The sequence below is a fragment of the Eubalaena glacialis genome, chromosome 1 (assembly GCF_028564815.1).
Source record: "Eubalaena glacialis isolate mEubGla1 chromosome 1, mEubGla1.1.hap2.+ XY, whole genome shotgun sequence".
Classification (NCBI taxonomy): domain Eukaryota; kingdom Metazoa; phylum Chordata; class Mammalia; order Artiodactyla; family Balaenidae; genus Eubalaena; species Eubalaena glacialis.
The window spans coordinates 147910443-147936728 of record NC_083716.1 but is presented as its reverse complement, the minus strand read 5'-3'; the positions used below and the strand labels follow the sequence as shown (position 1 = coordinate 147936728).

The following is a 26286-nucleotide window of genomic DNA, read 5'->3' as shown; positions in this document are numbered from 1 at the left end:
CAAAGTTATGACCATGTGAGCAAAATACAACACACCTTTGATCTCTGCATTGGTGGAGAAGGAGAGTGTGCACAGAATCCTAAAACCACTTTCAAGTGGCTTCTAAAAGATCCTGCAATTCTTTTATTGAAAAACAATCAGATCACCAAATAACAAAGTGAGCTACCTTCCTAAGTTTGGTTTCTTGAGGTCAAAAGCCAAATAATTTTCAGAAACCATCTCATAGTTGGCTGAGGTAGGAAAAGAGAAATACTAAGCACAAAGGTAAAGGAAAACCAGTTTGGAATCATCTATTTGCTGGGGATAATTGAGAAAGGAAAAAAAAAACAACCACCAGAAATGATGCTAGTCTTTGATGTAAACTTGAAGATGTTTTCAAGGAATAAATATAATTTTCTAAATCATTTGGTATATTTGGTACAGTGGAGCCAAGAGAGGTAACCCCAGAAGGGAAAGAGGGCAAGATATATGGACTATTTCAGGAACTCTCATTTTAAGAAAATTATTCTCTCATGAGAGAAGCTTTTGTAAATTTGGCTAATTGTATTACAAACTGGACACCAGGAGTTAGAATAAATCATCCCATAACTAATTCTTTTAAAAAAATCTTATTCTGTTGTTGCGGGTAGAAAAAAAAAAGATCCTAGATCATATACAGTGAGAACCTATCTAAGGAGATTTTTCATATTTGGTAGATGATCTAAGAGCTTAATAGGAAGAGCAAAGCCATGTATAGTAAAATCAGCATTTTAAAGACATGCTCTTCCAGTAGAGCAAATTTTACTGTATTTCTCAAATATTATTATGAAAACTAATGATCTGAAGGACCTTTAACTAGAGAAAAAGGGAAAATACACCAGGTCAATGTTCACCTATAAAGACAATCAGACAGCCCCAAAGAATTCACTAGGAGGTTCTCTACACGAGAAATCTCGGTAGTGCCGCTGTGTCCTCAGTGGGGAATTAGTTTCAGGAAAAGGCTATTGTTTTGCCTCTGCAGGCAAGTGGCCATTTGGTCATCAGTACTGAATTCGATGCTGAGACAACCGGTTCCGCATTTCGTGGTATTCTGTGTGTCTGCCGCTGCAGGGAATGGCAGGGAGCAGATCAATGTGACTACGCAGTCCTTTGGTATCAGACACTGAGCCCAGTGGTACCCAGGAGAAACCTGAGCTGTGTCTGAATAAGGAGGCTGTGGTGATTTTCAGTGCCTCTAAAACATCCCTATCCAGTCAGGCCCCCCATTCATCCTTCGTGAGCCCCATACAGCAAGTACATCACAAGCTTGAATTTCTTGAAATAACAAAAGCCATGGACCAGCTCCATTCTATGACAGCTTGGTTCCTTGCTTCGTGGTTTTCAACCGTACCTGTTAGATTGTACTGGAACTGGAAGCAATTTTCATTGAGGAGGCAGGGCCGCACCTGTGAGTCTTCAGCGCACGTCCTTGAGCTCAGTGAGGGCCTCAGCAGATGGCGGGTTCTTCTCTGCGTTGTGTGTGGATCACACGACTATGAAAATCAAAGAGCAGGCAGAGTTAGAAAGGACCCCGTGTTTGTTGATAAATTCTATGTGCTTATCTGTATACATGGAGACACGTACAGCAGCCACAGGGCAGAGACTGTTGAGAGTATGAAACAATATTTAGAAAATAAAACCATTATGGGATTCAATGTAAATAGTTTTTGGGGTTTTCACCTGACAGCTCTTTCTTGTTCTACATTACGATGAAGCCTACATTTCTATCTCCCATGTACAGTTAGGCACATGAGACTATTTTCATCCATTAAACACTCTTTATTCTAAAATTCGTCTGCCATGTAGCAAGAGATGAATGCATTCTGATGTTTCAATGAATGAAAAAAAGGAAGATAATGTCCCTTGTGCCCTCAGATAGTCTAGCCCAATAGAAATAATCACACAGAACATTTTAATGAGAAAATCACTAAAAAAAAAACAGAGGGAATTATGAAATCAATATTGCCGATATACCAAAACTTTCCTCTTATTTGGGAGGCCCTCTGATCCACAGAAGATGAGACACTGCATGCTGTTGCCCTTTCAGCAAAATAAATGTACAAATATGAACTTCAAATATCTCCTGCAAAAATCAAAATCTACCCAGGGGTCTCACATGTCCTTTTATAGCCTCAACTCATATGACGTTCTCGAGCCAGGTAAAGCTACCTGCTACCTGTCATCCATCTACTCTACTCACAGAGGACCTTCAGAAGTTCCCCCCTACTGGAATAATCTCCTTTCACATGTCCTAAATCCTATACTTCTTCTTCTTTAGAACACTAACCAAGGCTTCATTGTTGACAGTCTTTCTCTTAAGAATGACAGATCCTTCTCTTCCTTCCTAAGCAACCCATGCTGAAGAGTACAGGATTTGATTCTAAACATATACATATATGTTACACCTGCCCTTATATGATCATTCTTTGTTTCTTTATTACTCCGTCTCTTTTTCTTTATAAACTCTTCGAAGGCATGATGGATCATGATTTCTACTTCCCATATCACTCCCTGAAAATCTTGGTATACATTTTACCCACAGTGGTTGTTCAATAAACACCATTAAATATGGTCACGACAACATAATTCCAGACCCAGGAATCTCGAGGCACGTTGATGTTTAAGCCACAGGAAAAAGAAAAGTCTCTGAAGTGATGTCATCAAATCATCATTTCCATATTTGGGATGTTTTATTTTTTTATTCCTTTACCTTTTCAGATATTGTAGCAAGAACAACCTGTAAACTTAATCTTGGCTGTTAATCAAAATGATAATGTTGGATGGCACTGAAATATGCAGAAAAATGCCACAAAAGTCTCTTCGAATTTTAAATGTTTAGAGCCATTGAAACACATTTACTATCCATGTGGCTTTATAGTTGAATCATCTGTCAATACTTGTAAAGTCATTTTATTTTTTAATTGTATCAAATTGTCTCTAGATGATCAAGAAGAGCCATTGAAATCAGGTAATTATTCTGAATTATCTGAAAAGGAATCCCATGCTAAATGCTTACAAATAATTTCTTATTAGTTCACCAATTAGTTTGTTTGTTCTCGTGGGAAGGAATAATAACTTAAATGATTTACCAATGAAAGAAAATGAAAGTATCTTAAAAGATACTCCTGATTAGTGTTCTACTACTTTTCTACCTTATAAAAATCAATTAATGTTTGAACCGAAGGAGCATGTGTAAGGATTATGAACCTGCTTAGTCTAAACCATCAAATAAAGCAAAAGAGAAAATAACACACACACACACAAACATGAACACACAATTGAAATTACTATGTAACCTTGAACAATTCACTTATATATTCTGTATCTTAGTTCTTCATCTAGACCTGGGTGAGAAAGGGGTTTGAAGAAGACAGGGGCATAATTTGATAGTCTTTAAGAATACCTTCCCTCAGACCTCATACGCTTATCAGTCTCTAAGTCCGCTGGATATGCTTTTAAGATGATACCCGCTCTCTGCCTGTCATTCATAGCCATGTAGACTTTAATTATCACTTTCTAGAAATTAATATATTGAAAACCAACACTGCAGCTAACTGTTTTACTAACTCTATCCATAGAAACAGGCAAAGAAGAGGCGCAGATGACTGAAATCCACAAACACAATCCAACGTAATCTCAGGTGATATTTGTACATTCCACCTTTTAAAATTGCTCTAGTACTGCTAACAAGTCATAGATTGACTTAGTGTGTCTCCTCACTCCTTTCTCTTCATTAGCTATTTATTGGAAGTTCATAAGATAATGAATAGGTCACTAGGGTGATGAGGGTGGGCTAAGAAAAAAAGAATGACAGAGGAGGCTTACACCCAGATGATTTCTTTATTGGATCAAGACTCTTCAAATATAAACTGGGATCTTTTCTCCCCTAGAGTATTTATACAAAGACATACTGTCAACTTCCTGAATAGAGAAGTGAGAAACTGATCTGTTGATAACTAACCGAAAGTCAACTTTGGACCAGTCTCATTATAAAGGACAAAGTTATATAGCTAAAGTTTATTTGCTAGGGAAGGAGATGACCAATAAGAACCAGTAGAATCTGGTACATAAGCCCCTTTATGAGACTAGATTTTTGAACTTTGAAAACCAGCACTTACCTTAAAGTTCAATCCTTCATTATGACATTGTGCCTTCACACCTTTTGTTCTCTCTAGCAACAAGGCCTTTACCCCTGGGCCTGACCTAAATATTTGTATTCATCTGTCAAAATTAAATCAGATATTCCCTCTGAGAGCCTCCACTGACTTCCTTGTACTCTTATAAATGGAATCACCACGTGTAGTAAACATTTCCACTGCACTAGTATTGATATGTGTGTATTCCTTCCCATGGGCTATTTGGAGAGCATGTATCTTAATTTTCTTGGACATTGAGAGCCTTGTTCTGTGTCTGACATACAGTAATGTAAATAATAAATACTTGTTGGTGTAGGCCAATTTGGTTCTTTCTGGGCAATAAGACCAGATTTTTGTAAGCTGCCATTAGCACACAAAAGGTCAACCCTTGACTATGATCACACTGTCTAAATGTAAGGGTTCCCCATAGGTCTGTATGTCTGATAAAATGAGAATATAATATTTTCTCTCCTTCCATACTTTTTCTATAAAATCCAAATGATATTTCCCAGAATAGAGTCTATCATTAAATTAATAAATTATATCAGTAAATGAGTTTTTAATTTACCCATATAAAATAACAGACAGTTTAGATGATTTATCTTCAATAAATCCAACTAAGAATGTATAATTTGATATCCTTCTCACAACACTGAACTATTAACAATGACAGTTTAATAAAACCTGGCATAAATCCAGGTACCTGAGAATTGAAGTCACTCTGTAAATTTCTTGTCTTGAGATAAGCAAGACTCCCCAAGGCCTGGCCTTGTCAGCGCCCATCAGATACTGAAACCCAAGGCCTTTACTCTGTTACAGGGTATCTCTGATAATTCTGAGAGTGCCTCTCCCTCATTTAGCCAATTAGCCCTATTGTCAGTCAGTAGTTCTGCTTTCTCTCTGTCTTTCATGAGGCAAAAAAAAAAAAAAAAAAACCATTGCAATGCTTTGTAAGGAAATTTTTGAATGAAACTAAACCCTGATTCTCAAAAGTTGATAAGAGAAAACCTCTAGAATAGAAAAATTGCCTGAAGAATGTTACTCATGCCTCTCTTGTTTAAAATATTTCTCAGATATTCTGAGAAACTCATTACAGGCCTGAAAAATAAACGTTCTTTGTATATCATAATGCAACAAAGAGAGCAAAGTCAAAACCATACAGACTATATGCTCAGGAAAATTAAGTGACAAGTTGTCTCCACAAACCTCAAACTATGAACAGGTGGGGACCAATGACTGAAGTTACAGAACCTGTGTGATACCAGCACCCAGCAGGAGAAAGAAGAAGGTAAAAATGGGGCATCTGACATACCCAAGAATACCAAACTGGAAGACTAAACCTGGGAGTAGGAGATTTTTACATTCTCCAAAAGCAGGTGAATATAAGGGATCCGTGGAGAGATCAGTAGGTGATTATCGGTTTGGGCAAAGTTTCTCCTTACAGTAGTACTTCCACAAGTAAGTGAGAAAGGATGAAAGAATTGGAAGGTTGCCATTTCATGTTTCCTAAATGATAAAGAGTTTAGGCTTTGACCATCAATGATAGCCAAGCACATAAAAAGGGATAACCACACCTTGCGTGCCTCCTGAAAAAGAGCACATCTTCTATGAAGGAGTCTTGCCAAAGACCCGAATCTGATTAACTCTCTGCATCCAACTTCCAATTTATGGGAAATTCCAGGACAGAGGAACATGTTAAACTTCACCACGGGGATGCAATTTAAGAGACAGACTGGGAAATTCAATAGGAAAGGTGACCTGTTTCCTTACCAATAAATTGCTGGGAAGAAAAAAAAGAAAGAAATGGAAGAAGCTAGATTAAAAGAGATTTAAAGACATACATAAAAACAGGCTTGAACTTAATGGCTAGCCCACAAAGATTACAGATCTAAAGAAAAAGTAAGAAAAAAGATTATCATAGAAGTCTGTGCAGAGTTGCCTTTTGAGGGAAGTGAGGAGGTTACAACCTGTGAAGCTTTTTGTATGTCACTGGCAAGTTTCTATCTCCTAACCTGGGTGGCTACTTCAAGAGTGTTTACCTGATCATTAAACTGCACAATTTGTTTTACATGGTTTTCTTTATTTGTGTTAAAATTAATATTTTAAAACATTTTTAAAAGATACCTCTCCTATCATGCTTGGAAAATTTAGGTTTCTTTTCATTATGGGATTTGATAGTCTCCTGATAGCAGTCTTTCCCGAAGTATGTCGTTTTCTACAGTGTGTTAATAGGCGCCGAGAGAGAAGAGTTTCACAGTCAAATGCATTTAGGAAATATTGAGCTAAATAGTGCTAAACAAGGATCTTTGTAATAGATCTTTACTATGTCTTTACAGAGTCTGCTATTAAGTCATCAAAATCTATCCTCTCCTTTCTTCCAGGGCACGGGAGTAGACCATATATCCCAGCCTTCCTTGCAGGTGGGTGTGACCAGGTAACTGAGTTCTGACAAATGAAAGGTAAGTGGCAGGCTATGTGTGACACTCCACCTCTCACCCTAAAACCTCCCACATGCTTTCCTCCATGCTCTTCACCCTCTCCAGGGATCTGGAACGGTGATAACTGGAATGGCTTTGAAAGCCAAGCTTGAAGATGGCAGATGCTCCATTAGCCTGGATCCCAGGATGACTGTGTGGAGAAGAGTGTCCTATCCCTACCAGGAAACCCCACCTAGGACTGTTTGCTGGGAGATAAATAAAATTTTATTCCATTTGAACAGTTACAATTTGGGGTTGTTTTTGCAAATTATCTATTATTATACTATACATTGTGATTCTCTCAGAGTCTCAAACTTTTACGTATCCATTTAGCATTCCACATAACACATTTTGGGAAGCATGGACTTGCAGATTTAAAGATATAAATGACCAGGAAATTCTTCATAAATTACAAATTTATTAATTTATTATCTATATGAATCAATTGCTCTCCTTAAAAACTCCTCTAGTAAGGTTTCCTTTCACTATTTTTTTTTTTGCCCATGCCATGCAGCTGTGGGATCTTAGTTCCCTGACCAGGTATTGAAGCTGGGCCCTTGGCAGTGAAAGTGAAGAGTCCTAACCACTGGACCGCCAGGGAATTCCCTCCATTTACTTTAAACAAATAGTTTTTGAGAAAACATTAAATGCAAGGCACTGTACCAATGAATAAAACATCATCTCAGGGAGGATTTTCCTTTTATGCTTTGGATTTCCAAGAGATCATGCCTTGTCTCCCCCAAAGATTTACATTTTAAAAGAACATTTTAAGGTTTTAGAAGGAAATACAGTTTTTTCATCCTCCCTATAAAACAAAGGTGTTTACTAAATTTGCGTCTGAGGAAGTTAAGTTTAATTTACTAATTTGTGTCTGTTGTAAGGTAAGGTAGCAGGTGAGATTGATCTAGGTCACGTGAAAAGGTGGTTTTTTGCAAACTTCAAGTTATGACATATTAGTGGGTTGTGAACACACTATTAATAACTAATAATTTTATAGTGCTTACTATGTGCCGGTCACTGTTTTAAGTTCTCTAACTCATTTCATCCTCATAACAGCCTTGTAAGGTAGATATATTATTTTCCCCATTTTACTGATAGCACAGAATAGTTAAGTAATTTCATCAATATCACACAGCTAGAAAAGGGAAAAGCCAAGATTTCAACCCCATCAGTCCAATACTACAGTCCATGTGGACTATGTTCTCAGTTTAGCAGGTAAAAATCAGCACTTTTAAAACTGATAGAGCATAGGGCTTCCCTGGTGGCGCAGTGGTTGAGAATCTGCCTGCCAATGCAGGGGACACGGGTTCGAGCCCTGGTCTGGGAGGATCCCACATGCCGCGGAGCAACTGGGCCTGTGAGCCACAATTACTGAGCCTGCGCATCTGGAGCCTGTGCTCTGCAACAAGAGAGGCCGCGATAGTGAGAGGCCCGCGCACTGCGATGAAGACTGGCCCCCACTTGCCGCAACTAGAGAAAGCCCTCGCACAGAAATGAAGACCCAACAGAGCCATGAATAAATAAATAAATTAATTAATTAATTAAAAAAAAAAACTGATAGAGCATAGCATGAAAATGTCTGTCATATACTCAGGGTGAGAATTATTTCATGAAACTGTTATTTCTGAGAGATATATATATATACATATACATATATATATATACACACACATATATATATATCTCCAGAAGTAAGTGATGACGTATGTGATCATTTGTGATATAAAATGTATTTCTTACAGTGTGTCATGGTCGAAAATGTTTAAAAGCCACCAATCTAATAAAAAATGCTTATCAAAAGAACTTTTCCATTAAAGACTGTCATGATCATTGTTGCAAAACTGCTTTTTCCATTATGTAGGTATGTGGTTTTTATTTTGCAAGTATACAACTATTACTCTTTTTAAGAGGTGGATTTTCATTCTACAGTATTTCTATCAAAAAAACTCTTATTCTTTAAATACCAGGATTAATTTCAGGATAGAACAATTATTAAGTTTGTATCTATAAAACCCACATTTATTTTCAATTATATGGGATCAAAAGCACAGATGTGATTCTTAAATGTAAACCTGTAAGAACAATGAATTTATTAAACATATCCTTTCCCATAGAAAATGGGTATGGGGGTAGGTTGATGCCTGTGCTCCATCTAGATAAATTGGACCTAACCAGAGGGAGAGCAAAGGGGATGCCTGAGTCAACTCTTCATGTATTAGAAGAGCACTTCCATTCAGATTTATTCCCTTTCACAGGATTGTGACAGAATAAAAAGTGGAGTCAAAACTCAGAAAAAAACAAAAATGAAACAAACAAACAAAACTCAGAAACCACTGTTTCCCATTTAGGCATGAGCTAATACACAGTGATCTTAGCCCTAAGGGGGTTCTCCCACAGTAAGGCACAAAGAACATTCCAGCACCTGTGATTTCACTCCTCTCATCTAACGATCTGGGCATTCTCTTAACCTTCCCCAACCTCTTCTGCAGAAACACCCAGTACTAGAGTAGTGGTTCTCCAAATGTAGTCCCAGTACCAGCTGCATCAACATCACCTGGGCACTTGTTATAAATGCAAATTATGGATCCCATCCCAGACCCACTGAATCAAAAACTCTGGGGGGGGGGAACCCCCAGCAACACCAGGGGTGGGGTTCAGCAACCTGTGTTTTAAGAAGCCCTCCAGGTGATTCCGACATACTCTGTAGTTTGAAAGCCACTGTCTTTGAACCACTGTTTGAACTTTCTATGTACGATAACAAACTCCTAATTTTCCATACCCCAGCATCTTCCTCTAGTCTTTCCTATCTTTTTCAATGGCAAGTCCAGCCATCCAGAGGCTCAGGTCAAAAACTCTGGAGTCAGCTTTGATTCTTATTTACCTTACACCTTATAACCATACCCTGAGTAGATCCTTTCAGCTCTAACTTCAAAGTAAAATCCATGATCCGGCTGCTTCTCATCATCTGCACCAATCCTACCCTGATCAAAGTCACCATCACCTTTCACTTAGATTATAACAATAAGCTCTTATCTGATTCTGCCCTTCCCATTCGATGATTATGTTGAACTATGGCACCAGAATTATCCTTTTAAAATAATGCAAGTTAGATCACGTAACTCCTCTCTTCCACACTCTTCAGTGATTTCCCCACTTAGCCTGAAAACCAAGTCCTTTTCTCGGGCCTACAAAGTCCTGCCCAGTCTGATGCAGCACTGCCTGCGAATGATCATGGCCTTCTATGCTCCTTGTACATGGCTTCATAAACCACTCCGGCTTCCTAGGTGTTCCTGGACAGCTCCAAGCACTCTTTGTCTCAGGGCTTTTGTTCTTGCTGTTCCCTCTGCCTGCAATGCTCTTCCTCCCACACCTGCATGATTTGCCCCCTTACTTCCTTCAGGCCCCTGCACAAATGCTCCGCTACTTGAGAGGCTTTCTTTGACCAGGCTATATAAAAATATCAGCAACTCCTCCATATGACTCTTCATTTCCCTATATATTTTTTCTTCTCCATATCACTTACCACTACCTGATATGCTATATACTAAGTTGGTGTTTTTTGATGTGTTTTGTTTGTTTTTAATTATCTCTCTCCCCTGTATTAGAACGTAAGCTCTGTGAGGCCTGGAACTCCTAGAGGAAAACATAGGCAGAACACTCTTTGACATAAACTGCAGTAATATTTTTTGGATCCATCTCCTTAAATGAAGGAAATAAAAACAAAAATAAACAAATGGGACCTGATTAAACTTAAAAGCTTTTGCACAGCAGAGGAAACTATTGACAAAACAAAAAGACAACCTACTGAATAGGAGAAAATATTTGCAAATGATATGATCAATAAGGCATTAATATCCAACATACGTAAACAGCTCATACAATTTAACATCAAAAAAACCAAAAAAAACCCAATTAAAAAATGGGCAGAAGAACTGAATAGTCATTTTTCCAAAGAGTAAATGCAGATGGCCAACAGACCTATGAAAAGATGCTCAACATCACTAATCATCATGGAAATGCAAATCAAAACCACAAGATATTCTCATTGATTACTGATATTTCCAGTACCTGGAATATGCCCAGGCCCATAAAAAGTACTCAATAAATAGATTTCCACAAACAGTGTATTAGTGAGTGACAACCCACACCTTGCAAGGGCACTCTGGCCTTCTCATTGGCTCAAACAGAAAAAAAACATTTATCACTTAGTCTCTCCAGGACTTTGGGATATTTAATGAGTCAAATGAAATTAATGAATGTAAGCATTCTGAGTTCTGGAAATTTTCGATTTTGCAAGTGCAGTGTACTCTTATTATTACTGTATTTTGCACAGGTCAAAAGATAGCATACAACAAAAGAATATTTACTATGACATCATAGCAAACATGATCAGAAATTAAAATACTGTAAGCTAATATTACCAGTCAATCAGAAGGGCCACAGGTTGAATTCTTGGGTCCTACAATGATTGGCTCTGTTTCTTCTGATACTTTACCCTAGACTTGAGGGGTCCAAAAAGATATGCAAACCTATGTATAGCAGAATAGCCTCTTATAGCTTCTTCTTGTCTTTCGAGAGATTAAATGGATAATAACAATAGAGACTGAGACTATATTCTGGCTGAGGCCCCATCCCCCAAATAATAGCAAAAGGCAACATTTTATAGTATGAAGACATACCTAGCATTGTGGTGAACATTCCGTGAGATTATCTCCTTAAAGCCCTTCAACCTCCCAATGATCTAGGTGTATTTTGAATATCCTTGTTTTTACAGATGATGACATTGAAGGTCAAAGAATAAAACAACTTTATAGTAGGTGCTCAAATCAGGTTTTATATCTGGCAGGGCCCTTTGCCCCTCAGTATCTTCAACTGTTCTGCTTGAAAAGTAGCAGTATTTGTGGACCATGTTGACGTGGGGACAGTGGGTAAAACAATGCATCACAGTTTCACTGTGATTACTGTGGTTATACGATATGTGGTTGTTGTGACTGCTATTTATTTTAACCTGGAAAACATTTAGTATGGACAATGGTAATGAGAGATGGAAAGGAGAGCGAGAACAGACACAAGGAACTATGGCTTATAAACCAACCAAAAAGCCAGGTAAATCACAGACTGAAGAATGGGAGAGTCAAGCTAAGGTTAGGACAATAAATAAGGCTTCCTGCCTGCCTTTGAGAAGACTGCGGTTCATGAAAGATGTTCCCAGTCTAGAGGCTGGCTCGTCAGATTTAGGGAGTTAATTGGAAGGAGTGCCAGACACGTGTCTTAGTATGATGGGACTGACAAGAGCAGGGGTAGAAGTTACGATATCATCAAGATGATATAATGTTCCTGGTAAGGCTTTGCTGGACAATTGCAAAGAGGAAGTTAGAATGACACATAAATATCAGGAGATTTTTGCTTAGCTAAGATGTTTGGGTAAAAATTTTATAATGGTCAGGGACAACCCCACATAGTTCTTTTGGCTGGTATTTTATGACACCAAGGAGTTGCAAAGGTACATATTTATAATCCAATCAGAGGCCTTGGAACAGATGAGTGATGTATGGCATATCCAATCAGAGAATCCTACTGTCACCTATTTATATTATTGTTGGGGCTTGGGAATGAAGAAAGGAGAATGGCCTAAACACAAGCCAAAATACTTTCAAAGTCATGAAAGAGAAAGAAAGATGGAAGAGACTTAAAGAGATATGCTTAGTGAATGCAGTATGGTTTGGAGCCTGTAATGAAAGGAATGTAAATGCTATAGAGGGCATTATTTTGACCATTGAGAACATGGGAATATGGCCTACAGATTAGCTATAAGTATTGCGTCAATGTTCTATTTCCTGAATTTCTTGACTATTCTGTGATTATGTTAGAAAATATCCTTGTACTTAGGAAATGCATACTGAATTAACAATATTATGGGGTAAAGGGGCATGATGCCTTCCTCATATGCTTAAATGGTTCAGAAATAATAATAGGGTGTGTATGTATGTACACATATACACCATTATGTTTTCGTGTGTGTGTGTGTGTGTGTGTGTGTGTGTGTGTAGGGGAGCAGAGAGAGTTAATAAAGCATAGGTGGCTAACTTAAAGATTGAGGTTGTGGATTTTTTGTAAATTTGAAATATTTCTAAATAATTTTTGTTCAGTAAGAGAGAACTATAAATGGCACTGGCACACCAATATTCAGGAGACACTAATGAATGTCATAAATGAAGCTCAATTCATAGCCATCTCTATGGCGCCCAGAGGATCCTAGGTGGCAACTCCTATTTGAATTGAGGGCAGATAAACTCCTAATCTCAAACTCAATCACTCTCCCTCTCCTTGCTTTCCTTCTTTCCTTCTCCTTCTTCCTTTTAAAAAATTTTCCATGTGATGCTTACCTCTCTTTCTTTACTCTAAACCCCAACCATTCAAGGACCAAATAAAAAGACAAGCCAGAATAAGCAATAAACTGCCCTGGGGCTCCTGGCCTATAATGGGCCCCAGGATGCCATCTGGAATGAGAATCCCAGGATAAAAGTCTTGGTCTCTGTCAGCAGTGTAGGAGTGCCGGACCCCTCTTTCGACCCCAGAAAGACTGAATGAGGGTCAATTCTGTGATATTTTTGTGCCCCATTCCATTTCCAGTCCCCACCATAAACCAAAGAAAAGGGGTCCATCACTGCATCAATAGAATGTGTCAGGGATCTCATTCTCCACTTTTGCCTTTCCTCTCCCACCAAAGAGTACTGGGCCCCTTTCCTCTCAGAAGAATCTTATCCTCTGGTAGCCAAAGTCATTTGATCTGCTAGAGGAAGAAGTGTTATTAAGTTCTGCACACGGCGCTAACAACATAGAGGGCACCCGCACGGCACTCTGATCTGGGTTCATTCTTTTTAGTCATACCATTGCTCTAGGCTCTCACTCACACTGAACCTTTTCTTCCTTTTTTCCCCTCCTTCCCCATCACTCCTCTCCTTTTTTTTTTTTAAAGATTGATCGATTGATTGATTGATTGCTATGTTGGGTCTTCGTTTCTGTGCTAGAGCTTTCTCTAGTTGCGGCAAGCGGGGGCCACTCTTCATCGCGGTGCGTGGGCCTCTCACTATCGTGGCCTCTCTTGTTGCGGAGCACAGGCTCCAGACGCGCAGGCTCAGTAGTTGTGGCTCACGGGCCTAGTTGCTCTGCGGCATGTGGGATCTTCCCAGACCAGGGCTCGAACCCGTGTCCCCTGCATTAGCAGGCAGATTCTCAACCACTGCGCCACCAGGGAAGCCCTCTCCTCTCCTTTGCCTAACTAAACCTTACCCATCTCTGAGGTTTCCTAAGAATGTTCTCTCCCTGGAAAACTTCCCTGATCCTCCCAGAGGTTAGAAAATGTGCCAACATATGCTCTCATTACACCCTTTGCTTTTCCCCTATTAACAGCTTCTACTCTGCTGAAATGGATTGGGAATTTTCTGCATTCCTCATTAGACTGGAGGCTCCATGAGGACAAGGAATCTTCACTGCCACAGCCCCAATGCTTAACATAGCATTTATCACAGAGGAGGCACTTAATATTGGTATTCACATAATATTTACAATTTATTTTTGTACTTATATGCTAGACACTGTGCTAAATAATTTACACATATCAGTCCCCACTCTAACTTCTGAGATGTGCACTACTATTCCAACTATTTAACTTCCTGAGATTAAATAACTTGCCTGAAGTGCCAGTACTAAGAAGGGGAACAAGGAGGAAAGAAAATACAGTGCATTGGGGATGTTTCTAAATCTCAGACTTATTTCCACAATTGTCATTCAGCATTGCTATGTACCTAACGCTTGCCTTTCAACATGGAAATGAGGATCTCAAAAATAAGACATACAACCAAATTGCATTTTATCTGGGCACCTCCTGGAATGGGGGAAAAATCTGGGGGAGGGGACTATGGTCTCCATAAAATCTGTAATTATAAACTAATTTTAAGGTTAAAAACACCCATAGTATTTCTACCTGCAAGTACTATTATTTTTCTCTATTACTACCATGTAACGAATGTAGTATTTTAAAACTTAAAAAAAAAAAACCCCTACAAATATGAAAACCTAAGGAATACTAATAGGATATGATGAATCTAATATAGTCAAACACATTACATCCTTCTTTAAGAAACCATAGTTCACTTGAAATTATTCATAGGGATTTTTCAAGGTAATATGTATATTGTAACCAAAATGGAAAGGAAGTTAAGACTTGGAGAGGAGCACATAAATTTTAAAAAGCTGAAGTGTGTACAAAAATCAGCAAGAGAGCTCTCTGTCCATTAAGACCCATCAGACATACCATTTTACGGAGAGGTTCCCTGGCAATCAATGCTGTAGTGCACCATAGGGGAAATTATTTTTTCCCCTTTTTTTCCCCCCATGTTACCAACCTGGGGGATTGAAACGATGCAAAGGAGGACTTGTAGGATAACCCTCTGGTTCTATAAACACATGTTTAAAATTCAAAGTGAAAACCTGGCCTTTTCTTCTTGGACATGAAACATACATTTGGGATGGAATAGAAATCACAAGTAAAATGGAATACAGATCACAAACCTGAGTTCAAAACCATTAATACATAGTAGTTTCATAGGAAAGTTAATAAAAGCCATCATAATAATGAAATATCATTGACAGTGAAGACAGATCTCACATAGATCAAAGAGGAATTGAGTCATTTCAGAAAATTAAAATTTATATTTCACTATTTAAAAAGGTTGAAATAGTTGTTCTTTTCATACTTTTTGAAGAAAACTTTGTACCTACTTTCAGAAAGCTATGAGCAATTGCAAATATTTATTATAAGTGAATTTGGGCTCTGCCTCTGATGTTTTTAAACTTTACTAATGTTTTTAAATATTACTAATTTTTGATGTACTTGTAATCCCAATAAAATCATATTTGATACTCCAGAAAGCAGTTATTATACACACTTTTACAGACTAGTAAACAGAGCTTCAAAGAGTGTCAGCAGCCTGTCAAAGAGACACAACATAAAAAGCAGAACAGAAATCAGAATCTCAATATCCCCTCTTTGCTATCTTCCTGAATGTCAAGAACTGCATCAAGTACTTTTTTTGAAATTTGCTAACACCAACATATTCATTTATTAAACAAATTATTTTCATCAAGTACTACCTTTATATGCCTGCTTTATGAACAATGTTTTACCAATATTCATTCAATACCAAGAAGACTAATTTTATTATTCTAACAGTGGCTAATTAGTCTTCATTTCCCCATTTTAAATTATATGGGTGACTAAAATCTTCCAAGTATATGTCAATGATCTGGATGCTCCTATGTCAAAACTATCCTATAAAGAGATTTTTGAGAACCTATGTTAGCACATGGTGATTATGAAGCAGGCACTGGCAGAAGTCAATTTCCTTAAAAACCTGAAGTCATTGCCTCCAGAAATAAATAAATGTAATTTTCCTGTGTCTTTGTTTCTTCACTCATTGATTTACCCTATGTGTAATTCACAATGAAGTCAAGACAGTGAAATGAGATAAGATTGAGAGCACTTTGAAGAACAAAAAGCATTCTACAAATACAAAGTAGTGCTGTCCGCACTGCAACTGGGGGGCACTCAAGTGAGGGGGGAGCTCATTCTGGGCTGTGCCGAAAGACAGCAGTTCAGCAAAGCATCATCTAAATGAAAACCAAGAGCTAGCAAGTTCCAACTCATCACCAATTACCTGAAGGTTGGAGCCACTCAATCAAGTGCCAACAGAAACAAATTGAAAATTGGTGGAGCACAAAACAGATGACAGTCAGACAGACCCTGGAATGTGAGTTAGTGAGCATGAGAAGGGCTGATGTCCGCTGAAGCAGAGTCTTTGGGGAGGGTAGACGCACACGTGTGGTGTGGCACTAACAGCCCCATTGCAAGGAATCTCTCTACTCCCTATTGCCATAGACTCAGAAATAAGCAATACTTTTAAAGGATAATTTGCAGTGTATTCCGTCAAGAAGCCTGGCGTGTTCTCTTAGCCTGGAGGCCCAAAGCAACCAGAAAGAGGCAAAGGAAAGCAACAGAGGTAAACGTGGGAGGGAGCGGATCACTGCAAGTTTGGAAACTCAAGCACGTTAACGGAGGCACAGTTTCAGAGCATTCTACTGAATAGACATGATGAATTTTCATAAGAGTAGAAGAGCTTGCCCTAGTTATGAACAAATAGGTCAAGTTGAAAGAACACAGATGCTGGCTTTTGAATTAGGCTCAATTTCAAATTCGGACTCTGCAACCTCAGGTATTATAATTATTTATTCTACTTTTGTATCTTTCACTTTCCTCCCTAATAAACGGAGGCTATGAGTATTAAATGATATAATGCATACCAAATGCCTAGCACAGAGAAACACTTCTTTATTCGCCCTTATTTACAAGAGTGGTTCCAAGGATATAACTGAAATCAGTGGTCTATATTATTTCCAAAGCTGAATGCCCATTTTCCTTCTGATGTGTCCTAAATTCTAACAAAATTGATGGCGTTCAGAGGAGACAAAATGTGTCTGCATTGGTTCCTATATGATAATGTGTGTGGAGGGGGAGGGAGGGGGAAGAAGGAGGAGGAGGGAGGAGGAGGAGAAGAAGAAAGGGGAGAAGAGAGAGCACAAAGGAAGCTTAAAGGCATTGGAAAATGGTTACCCCCTGTGACTACAAGCCTGCAGGGAATTCCCGAGTCTTCCAAGAAGGATGGCTTCGTAGGGAAAGGGCAAAAGGATACCTGAGTGATTGACCCAGTTGTGAACAGTGAGTCACTCCATATGCTTCTGGTGGATTCTTTCCTGTTTTATATTAAATCCTCTAGCTCTATTAAAAAGTAAAGCTTTATAAAAGCATTCAAAATGCATTTCTTTGAGCTAGATGTTTGTCGATATCATATGAGAAGGGAGAATAAAAAAACAAGAAAAAATCTCTAAGGTTTTCTTTGGAGGGTTGCAAATCATTGAATTACGAGTTACACAGATATTTACAAGCTTGGCCTAGATAGAGTATAGTAATCTATAAATGCTGTGCAAGTGATTTATGGCACAACTGTTCTAACACATTAACAATAGCAGGAAATATATTTAATTTATTCTCAGGGAGGCACATTTACATTATTCACAACAAGCCATTTACAGGGAAATGTGCAACCCTTAAACTAAAGTGAATGCATCTCTAGTGGGTTTTGAACAGTTATAACTGTCTAATAAATGCTTGTAACCTAACTTACTGTACAGCCAATGTAAATGTTCAGTAGCTATCCTGTAAGCACTTTATTCTCTGAATTAGCAAACAGCTGTGGGATGCATGGCAGAATCTGTAATCTGACGAAGTTCTCTGAGTACTGAATGATAAAGAACCTACTTTCCTTGCTGAAATTTTGCCAAAGTGTGCAAAAGAAAACCGTCTTTTATTCCTGATCCTATATTCTAGATTCGTCAGATGTAGCAGAATGATATATTTCAAGATTCTGAAGATCTCTAAGCATATTTGGCAACTGTCTGAAAATGTACCACCTGGCAGACTACTATGGCATTGGACTAATTTGCATTCTACTGCACCAAGACAAAAAAGCTTTAGGCTTTTCTGGGTTCTTCATAAAAAAATACCCACATGTATAAAGCTTGGAGACTTAGGTGAAGAAGAAAGAGAGAAAAGAAGAAAGAGTGGGTGAGGAAGAGACAGGGACAGGGATGACACAGAGTGAGGCAGTGAGAGACTTGGGAAAAGGAAGCCCCATGCTACATCACCAGGGACTTTAATATGTCCTATCATTTTTTTCTCTCAGGAACCCCTTGAGGAATAGTTATCTAAATAACTATGTTATAGATGTAAAAAGTGAGGACTGTATCGCTATAATGTAATTACAATTTGAATAGTCAGTGTCTCACCAATAAACCGTGTAGCCCTGATTGAAAGTAATTAACCTGTAACTGCCAAAACTGTGTACCCTTCTTAAGTTTCAACTGAGAAAACTCAATGAAAAGAATATTGCTCTTTTATAAATTTAGACAGCTAAGTTTTACAAAATGGAATTATATTGTGTGTTTGGAACATAATACATTTCACTGACTTTGTGTCTTTGTGTCTTGATGATGCTTGCAGTTTCTCTATGTATTTTCTGTCTCTTGGCCACTGGTCAAGTCATTCCTTGTCAACTATGCAAACGATTAAGTGAACTAGAAGCCAACTCTTCCTATGAGTCCGGGATAAATTTTATTTTATTATTATTATTTTTAAATTTTTTTATTTATTTTTGGCTGCATTGGGTCTTCGTTGCTGCATGCGAGCTTTCTCTAGTTGCGGCGAGCGGGGGCTACTCTTCGTTGACGTGCGCGTGCTTCTCATTGCAGTGGCTTCTCTTGTTACAGAGCACAGGCTCTAGGCACGTGGGCTTCAGTAGTTGTGGCACGAGCACTCAGTAGTTGTGGCTCGCAGGCTCTAGAGTGCAGGCTCAGTAGCTGTGGCACACGGGCTTAGTTGCTCTGCGGCATGTGGGATCTTCCCAGACCAGGGATCGAACCCGTGTCCCCTGCACTGGCAGGAGGATTCTTAACCACTGCGCCACCAGGGAAGTCCAGATTCCCAGATAAATTTTATTGCAGCCATAAGATATCTACAAACAAGCACCATCTTTTATAAAACAACAGTTGTTTTCCCCTTCTTTTGCACACTGGACTTTCTTGGATTAGTAAATGACTTGGATAGCTCATACAGCTAATACATTTCAAATACAAAGACACCTGTTTTCAAGCCCTAAAAGACCATGCCCTGAGGTCTGATGGACATCTGAGAGTTCCATGGTCTAAGATTGTTTTAAGGTCAGAGAATTATAACTCAATTTTACATGTGTCTGATAATACAGGCAGAATTCCAGTATTCTAAATGCCATTATGACAAAGATTGTATCCAACAATCTATTTCCCTGTACCATTCAACTGTCTATGGCAACAGTAATTTGTTATGTTAATTACAACGATGCTCTATTGCAAAAAGTTGCCCAACTAAAATTTCAGCCCATTTCTTTCAAACCAGGGGTCATTCACAGTGAGAATAAAGTGTAAGAAAATATATTAACAAAGTAATTCTCATTACTACCTCTCTGGAAAAGTAAAAGTCTGAGTTAGGGAAGAGCAGAGAAAAGGGCAAAGAGCTCTTTATTTATTAATGAAAATGAAAGTGCTATATTGTATTTTATTAAAAATCTGCTTCAAAGTCTTTCACTAACCTCTTAATAGAAGAAAGAATCAGAATAAGTTAGTTTTGAAAATTGACTAGACCATAATTAGCTGTTGTACTCTGGCATAACTACTTAGCCTTGTGTCCTCATATACGACATGGACATGATCATATCTGTCCTAAGTTCCCCATAGTACAATTGTGAGATCATATAAGTAAAGGTATGCAATTATAATAAATATATCACCGTGGTTTCCTCAGCACTCGACACATTCGAAAGAACTAGTTTTATTGTCTTGATATTTTTCTTTGGTGACTGTGTGTGTGTGTACACATGTAGAATAATCAGAGGGAAAATACATATATATCATTGTGTCATAAAATTTATCCTGTTTTTATAGCTCCCATATATCTTACTTTTTCAAAGTTGTGCTGAGATTTACTCTTAAACTACCTCTAACATTAGGTACTTCCAATATACTAATCTCCATTCTACCAAATTTCAAAACCACACAACACATTACCTCATACTCATGATTTTGGAACCTGGACTACCAGAAATACTAGTTTCAAACTTTTTTGAACTTTTTTTGTGTGTGAAATACCGTATAACAGCTTTAATATTTATGAAAGCAACAAACAAATGTTATATTCTTATATTCTATTGTTTCTATGGCAATGCACGTTCTGTAGCATCTCTGAAATTTATACATGCTCATCTTGCTTTTATGATATTACCTCATTTAAAACCTTTATAAATAATGTCAAATATATAGTAATGGAGGAGTAAATGTACTGATCAAAACACTGTTACTGGATCATAGAAAGTACCACACAGTGCTACCAACTGTGAAGAGAAATAAAGAAGAAGGTTCATTAAAAAACTAAAAATAGAAGTACCATATGATCCAGCAATCCCACTCCTCGGCATATATCCAGAGAAAACCATAGTTCAAAATGATACATGCACCCCTATGTTCATAGCAGCACTATTCACAATAGCCAAGACATGGAAGCACCCTAATTTTCCACTGACAGATGAATGGATAAAGAAGATGTGGGGAAGGGAGGGGCAAGATGGCGGAAGAGTAAGACGCGGAGATCACCTTCCTCCCCACAGATACAGTAGAAATACATCTACACGTGGAACTGCTCCTACAGAACACCCACTGAACGCTGGCAGAAGACGTCAGACCTCCCAAAAGGCAAGAAAATCCCCACGTACTTGGGTAGGGCAAAAGAAAAAAGAAATAACAGAGACAAAAGAATAGGGACGGGACCTGCACCAGTGGGAGGGAGCTGTGAAGGAGGAAAGGTTTCCACACACTAGGAAGCCCCTTCGTGGGCAGAGACTGCGGGTAGCAGAGGGGGGAAGCTTCGGAGCCACGGAGGAGAGCGCAGCCACAGTGGTGCGGAGGGCAAAGCGGAGATTCCCGCACAGAGGAGCGGTGCCGACCAGCACTCACCAGCCCGAGGGGCTTGTCTGCTCAGCCGCCGGGGCGGGCGGGGCCTGGGAGCTGGGGCTCGGGCTTCGGTGCTAGCCGGGAGGGAGTCCGGGAAAAAGACTGCAGCTGCCAAAGAGGCAAGAGAATTTTTCTTGCCTCTTTGTTTCGCGGCGCGCAAGGAGAGGGGATTCAGAGCGCCGCCTAAACGAGCTCCAGAGACGGGCGCGAGCCGCGGCTATCAGCGCGGATCCCACAGCAACAGGGACGCAGAGGGAAAAACGGAGAGATTCCCGCACAGAGGCTCGGCGCCGAGCAGCACTCAGCAGCCCGAGAGGCTTGTCTGCTCACCCGCCGGGGCGGGCGGGGGCTGGGAGCTGAGGCGCGGGCTTTGGTCGGATCCCAGGGAGAGGACTGGGGTTGGCTGCGTGAACACAGCCTGAAGGGTCTAGCGCACCACAACTAGCCGGGAGGGTGCACGAGAAAAAGTCTGCAGCTGCCGAAGAGGCAGGAGACTTTTTCTTGCATCTTTGTTTCGCGGCGTGCAAGGAGAGGGGATTCAGAGCGCCACTTAAACGAACTCCAGAGACGGGCGCGAGCCGCGGCTATCAGCGCGGACCCCAGAGACGGGCATGAGACGCTAAGGCTGCTGCTGCCGCCACCAAACAGCCTGTGGGCGAGCACAGGTCATTCTCCACACCGCCCCTCCCGGGTGCCTGTGCAGCCCGCCACGGCCAGGCTCCCGTAATCCGGGGATAACTTCCCCGGGAGAGCGCACGGCGCGCCTCAGGCTGCTGCAAAGTCACGCCGGCTTCTGCCGCCGCAGGCTCGCCCCGCCTCCTCCGTACCGCTCCCTCCCCCCGGCCTGACTGAGCCAGAGCCCCCGAATCAGCTGCTCCTTTAACCCCGTTCTGTCTGGGCGGGGAACAGACGCCCTCAGGGGACCTACATGCAGAGGCGGGTCCAAATCCAAAGCTGAACCCCGGGAGCTGTGCGAACAAAGAAGAGAAAGGGAAATCTCTCCCAGCAGCCTCAGAAGCAGCGGATTAAAGCTCCACAAACAACTTGATGTGCCTGCATCTGTTGAATACCTGAATAGACAACGAATCATCCCAAATTTAGGAGATGGACTTTGGGAGCAGGATATATTAACTTTTCCCCTTTTCCTTTTTTTTTGTGAGTGTAGATGTGTATGCTTCTGGGTGAGATTTTGTCTGTATAGCTTTGCTCTCACTCTTAGTCCTAGGGTTAGGTCCGTCCGTTTTTTTTTTTTTTTTTTTTTTTTGGCTTAAAAATTTTTTTTCCCCTAATTAATGTTTTCTTAATAATTTTTTCCTTATTTTCTATTTTTAAAAAAAATTTTTATTAAGTTTTTTCATATTTTTTATTTTAAAAAATTAAAAAATTTTTTTTCTTAATAAATTTTTTCTAAATAATTTTTTTCTTATTTTTAGTATAAAAAATTAATAAATCTATTTTTAAAAATTAAAAAAAATTTTTTTTTCTTAATAAATTTACTCTTAATAATTTTTTTCTTATTTTTTATTATAATTGCTTTATTTTATTTTATTTTATCCTCTTTTTTTCTTTCTTTCCATTTTTTTTCCCTTTTATTCTGAGCCGTGTGGATGAAAGGCTCTTGGTGCTCCAGCCAGGCATCAGGGCTGTGCCTCTGAGGTGGGAGAGCCAACTTCAGGACACTGGTCCACAAGAGACCTCCCAGCTCCACGTAATACCAAACGGCGAAAATCTCTCACAGATCTCCATCTCAACATCAAGACCCAGCTTCACTCAACGACCAGCAAGCTACAGTGCTGGACACCCTATGCCAAACAACTAGCAACACAGGAACACAGCCCCATCCATTAACAGAGAGGCTGCCTAAAATCATAATAAGGCCACAGACACCCCAAAACACACCACCAGATGTGGACGAACCCACCAGAAAGACAACATCCAGCCTCATCCACCAGAACACAGGCACTAGTTCCCTCCACCAGGAAACCTACACAACCCACTGAACCAACCTTAGCCACTGGAGACAGATACCAAAAACAACGGGAACTACGAACCTGCAGCCTGTGAAAAGGAGACCCCAAACACAGTAAGATAAGCAAAATGAGAAGACAGAAAAACACACAGCAGATGAAGGAGCAGGGTCAAAACACACCAGACCTAACAAATGAAGAGGAAATAGGTAGTCTACCTGAAAAAGAATTCAGAATAATGATAGTAAGGATGATCCAAAGTCTTGGAAATAGAATAGACAAAATGCAAGAAACATTTAACAAGGACGTAGAAGAACTAAAGAGGAACCAAGAAACGATGACAAGCACAATAAATGAAATTAAAAATACTCTAGATGGGATCAATAGCAGAATAACTGAGGCAGAAGAACGGATAAGTGACCTGGAAGATAAAATGGTGGAAATAACTACTGCAGACCAGAACAAAGAAAAAAGAATGAAAAGAACTGAGGACAGTCTCAGAGACCTCTGGGACAACATTAAACGCACCAACATTCGAATCATAGGGGTCCCAGAAGAAGAAGAGAAAAAGAAAGGGACTGAGAAAATATTTGAAGAGATTATAGTTGAAAACTTCCCTAATATGGGAAAGGAAATAGTTAATCAAGTCCTGGAAGCACAGAGAGTCCCATACAGGATAAATCCAAGGAGAAACACACCAAGACACATATTAATCAAACTATCAAAAATTAAATATAAAGAAAACATATTAAAAGCAGCAAGGGAAAAACAACAGATAACACACAAGGGCATCCCCATAAGGTTAACAGCTGATCTTTCAGCAGAAACGCTGCAAGCCAGAAGGGACTGGCAGGATATACTTAAAGTGATGAAGGAGAAAAACCTACAACCAAGATAACTCTACCCAGCAAGGATCTCACTCAGATTTGATGGAGAAATTAAAACCTTTACAGACAAGCAAAAGCTGAGAGAGTTCAGCACCACCAAACCAGCTTTACAACAAATACTAAAGGAACTTCTCTAGGCAAGAAACACAAGAGAAGGAAAACACCTACAATAACAAACCCAAAACATTTAAGAAAATGGGAATAGGAACATACATATCGATAATTACCTTAAATGTAAATGGATTAAATGCTCCCACCAAAAGACACAGACTGGCTGAATGGATACAAAAACAAGACCCATATATATGCTGTCTACAAGAGACCCACTTCAGACCTAGAGACACATACAGACTGAAAGTGAGGGGATGGAAAAAGATATTCCATGCAAATGGAAATCAAAAGAAAGCTGGAGTAGCAATTCTCATATCAGACAAAATAGACTTTAAAATAAAGACAATTACAAGAGACAAAGACGGACACTATATAATGATCAAGGGATCGATCCAAGAGGAAGGTATAACAATTGTAAATATTTATGCACCCAACATAGGAGCACCTCAATACATAAGGCAAATACTAACAGCCATAAAAGGGGAAATCGACAGTAACACAATCATAGTAGGGGACTTTAACACCCCACTTTCACCAATGGACAGATCATCCAAAATGAAAATAAATAAGGAAACACAAGCTTTAAATGATACATTAAACAAGATGGACTTAATTGATATTTATAGGACATTCCACCCAAAAACAACAGAATACACATTTTTCTCAAGTGCTCATGGAACATTCTCCAGGATAGATCATATCTTGGGTCACAAATCAAGCCTTGGTAAATTTAAAAAAATTGAAATCGTATCAAGTATCTTTTCCGACCACAACGCTATGAGACTAGATATCAATTACAGGAAAAGATCTGTAAAAAATACAAACACATGGAGGCTACACAATACACTACTTAATAACGAAGTGATCACTGAAGAAATCAAAGGGGAAATCAAAAAATACCTAGAAACAAATGACAATGGAGACACGACGATCCAAAACCTATGGGATGCAGCAAAAGCAGTTCTAAGAGGGAAGTTTATAGCAATACAAGCCTACATCAAGAAACAGGAAACATCTCGAATAAACAACCTAACCTTGCACCTAAAGCAATTAGAGAAAGAAGAACAAAAAAACCCCAAAGCTAGCAGAAGGAAAGAAATCATAAAGATCAGATCAGAAATAAATGAAAAAGAAATGAAGGAAACAATAGCAAAAATCAATGAAACTAAAAGCTGGTTCTTTGAGAAGATAAACAAAATTGATAAACCATTAGCCAGACTCATCAAGAGAAAAAAGGAGAAGACTCAAATTAATAGAATTAGAAATGAAAAAGGAGAAGTAACCACTGACACTGCAGAAATACAAACGATCATAAGAGATTACTACAAGCAACTCTATGCTAATAAAATGGACAACCTGGAAGAAATGGACAGATTCTTAGAAATGCACAACCTGCCGAGACTGAACCAGGAAGAAATAGAAAATATGAACAGACCAATCACAAGCACTGAAATTGAAACTGTGATTAAAAATCTTCCAACACACAAAAGCCCAGGACCAGATGGCTTCACAGGCGAATTCTATCAAACATTTAGAGAAGAGCTAACACCTATCCTTCTCAAACTCTTCCAAAATATTGCAGAGGGAGGAACACTCCCCAACTCATTCTAGGAGGCCACCATCACCCTGATACCAAAACCAGGCAAAGATGTCACAAAGAAAGAAAACTACAGGCCAATATCACTGATGAACATAGATGCAAAAATCCTCAACAAAATACTAGCAAACAGAATCCAACAGCACATTAAAAGGATCATACACCATGATCAAGTGGGGTTTATTCCAGGAATGCAAGGATTCTTCAATATACGCAAATCAATCAACGTGATACATCATATTAACAAATTGAAGGAGAAAAACCATATGATCATCTCAATAGATGCAGAGAAAGCTTTCGACAAAATTCAACACCCATTTATGATAAAAGTCCTGCAGAAAGTAGGCATAGAGGGAACTTTCCTCAACATAATAAAGGCCGTATATGACAAACCGACAGCCAACATTGTCCTCAATGGTGAAAAACTGAAACCATTTC

General features: G+C 39.2%; 1 protein-coding gene across 1 annotated transcript in view; it reads right to left on the bottom strand.

Moving 5' to 3' along the window:
• Positions 1 to 26286, bottom strand: part of THSD7B (thrombospondin type 1 domain containing 7B) — a 787061-nt gene that overhangs the window by 41349 nt on the left and 719426 nt on the right. The window contains exon 17 of the mRNA XM_061199619.1: positions 1370 to 1511. Within this exon, the coding sequence (XP_061055602.1) occupies positions 1370 to 1511 (142 nt within the window). The remainder of the gene's footprint in view (positions 1 to 1369; positions 1512 to 26286) is intronic.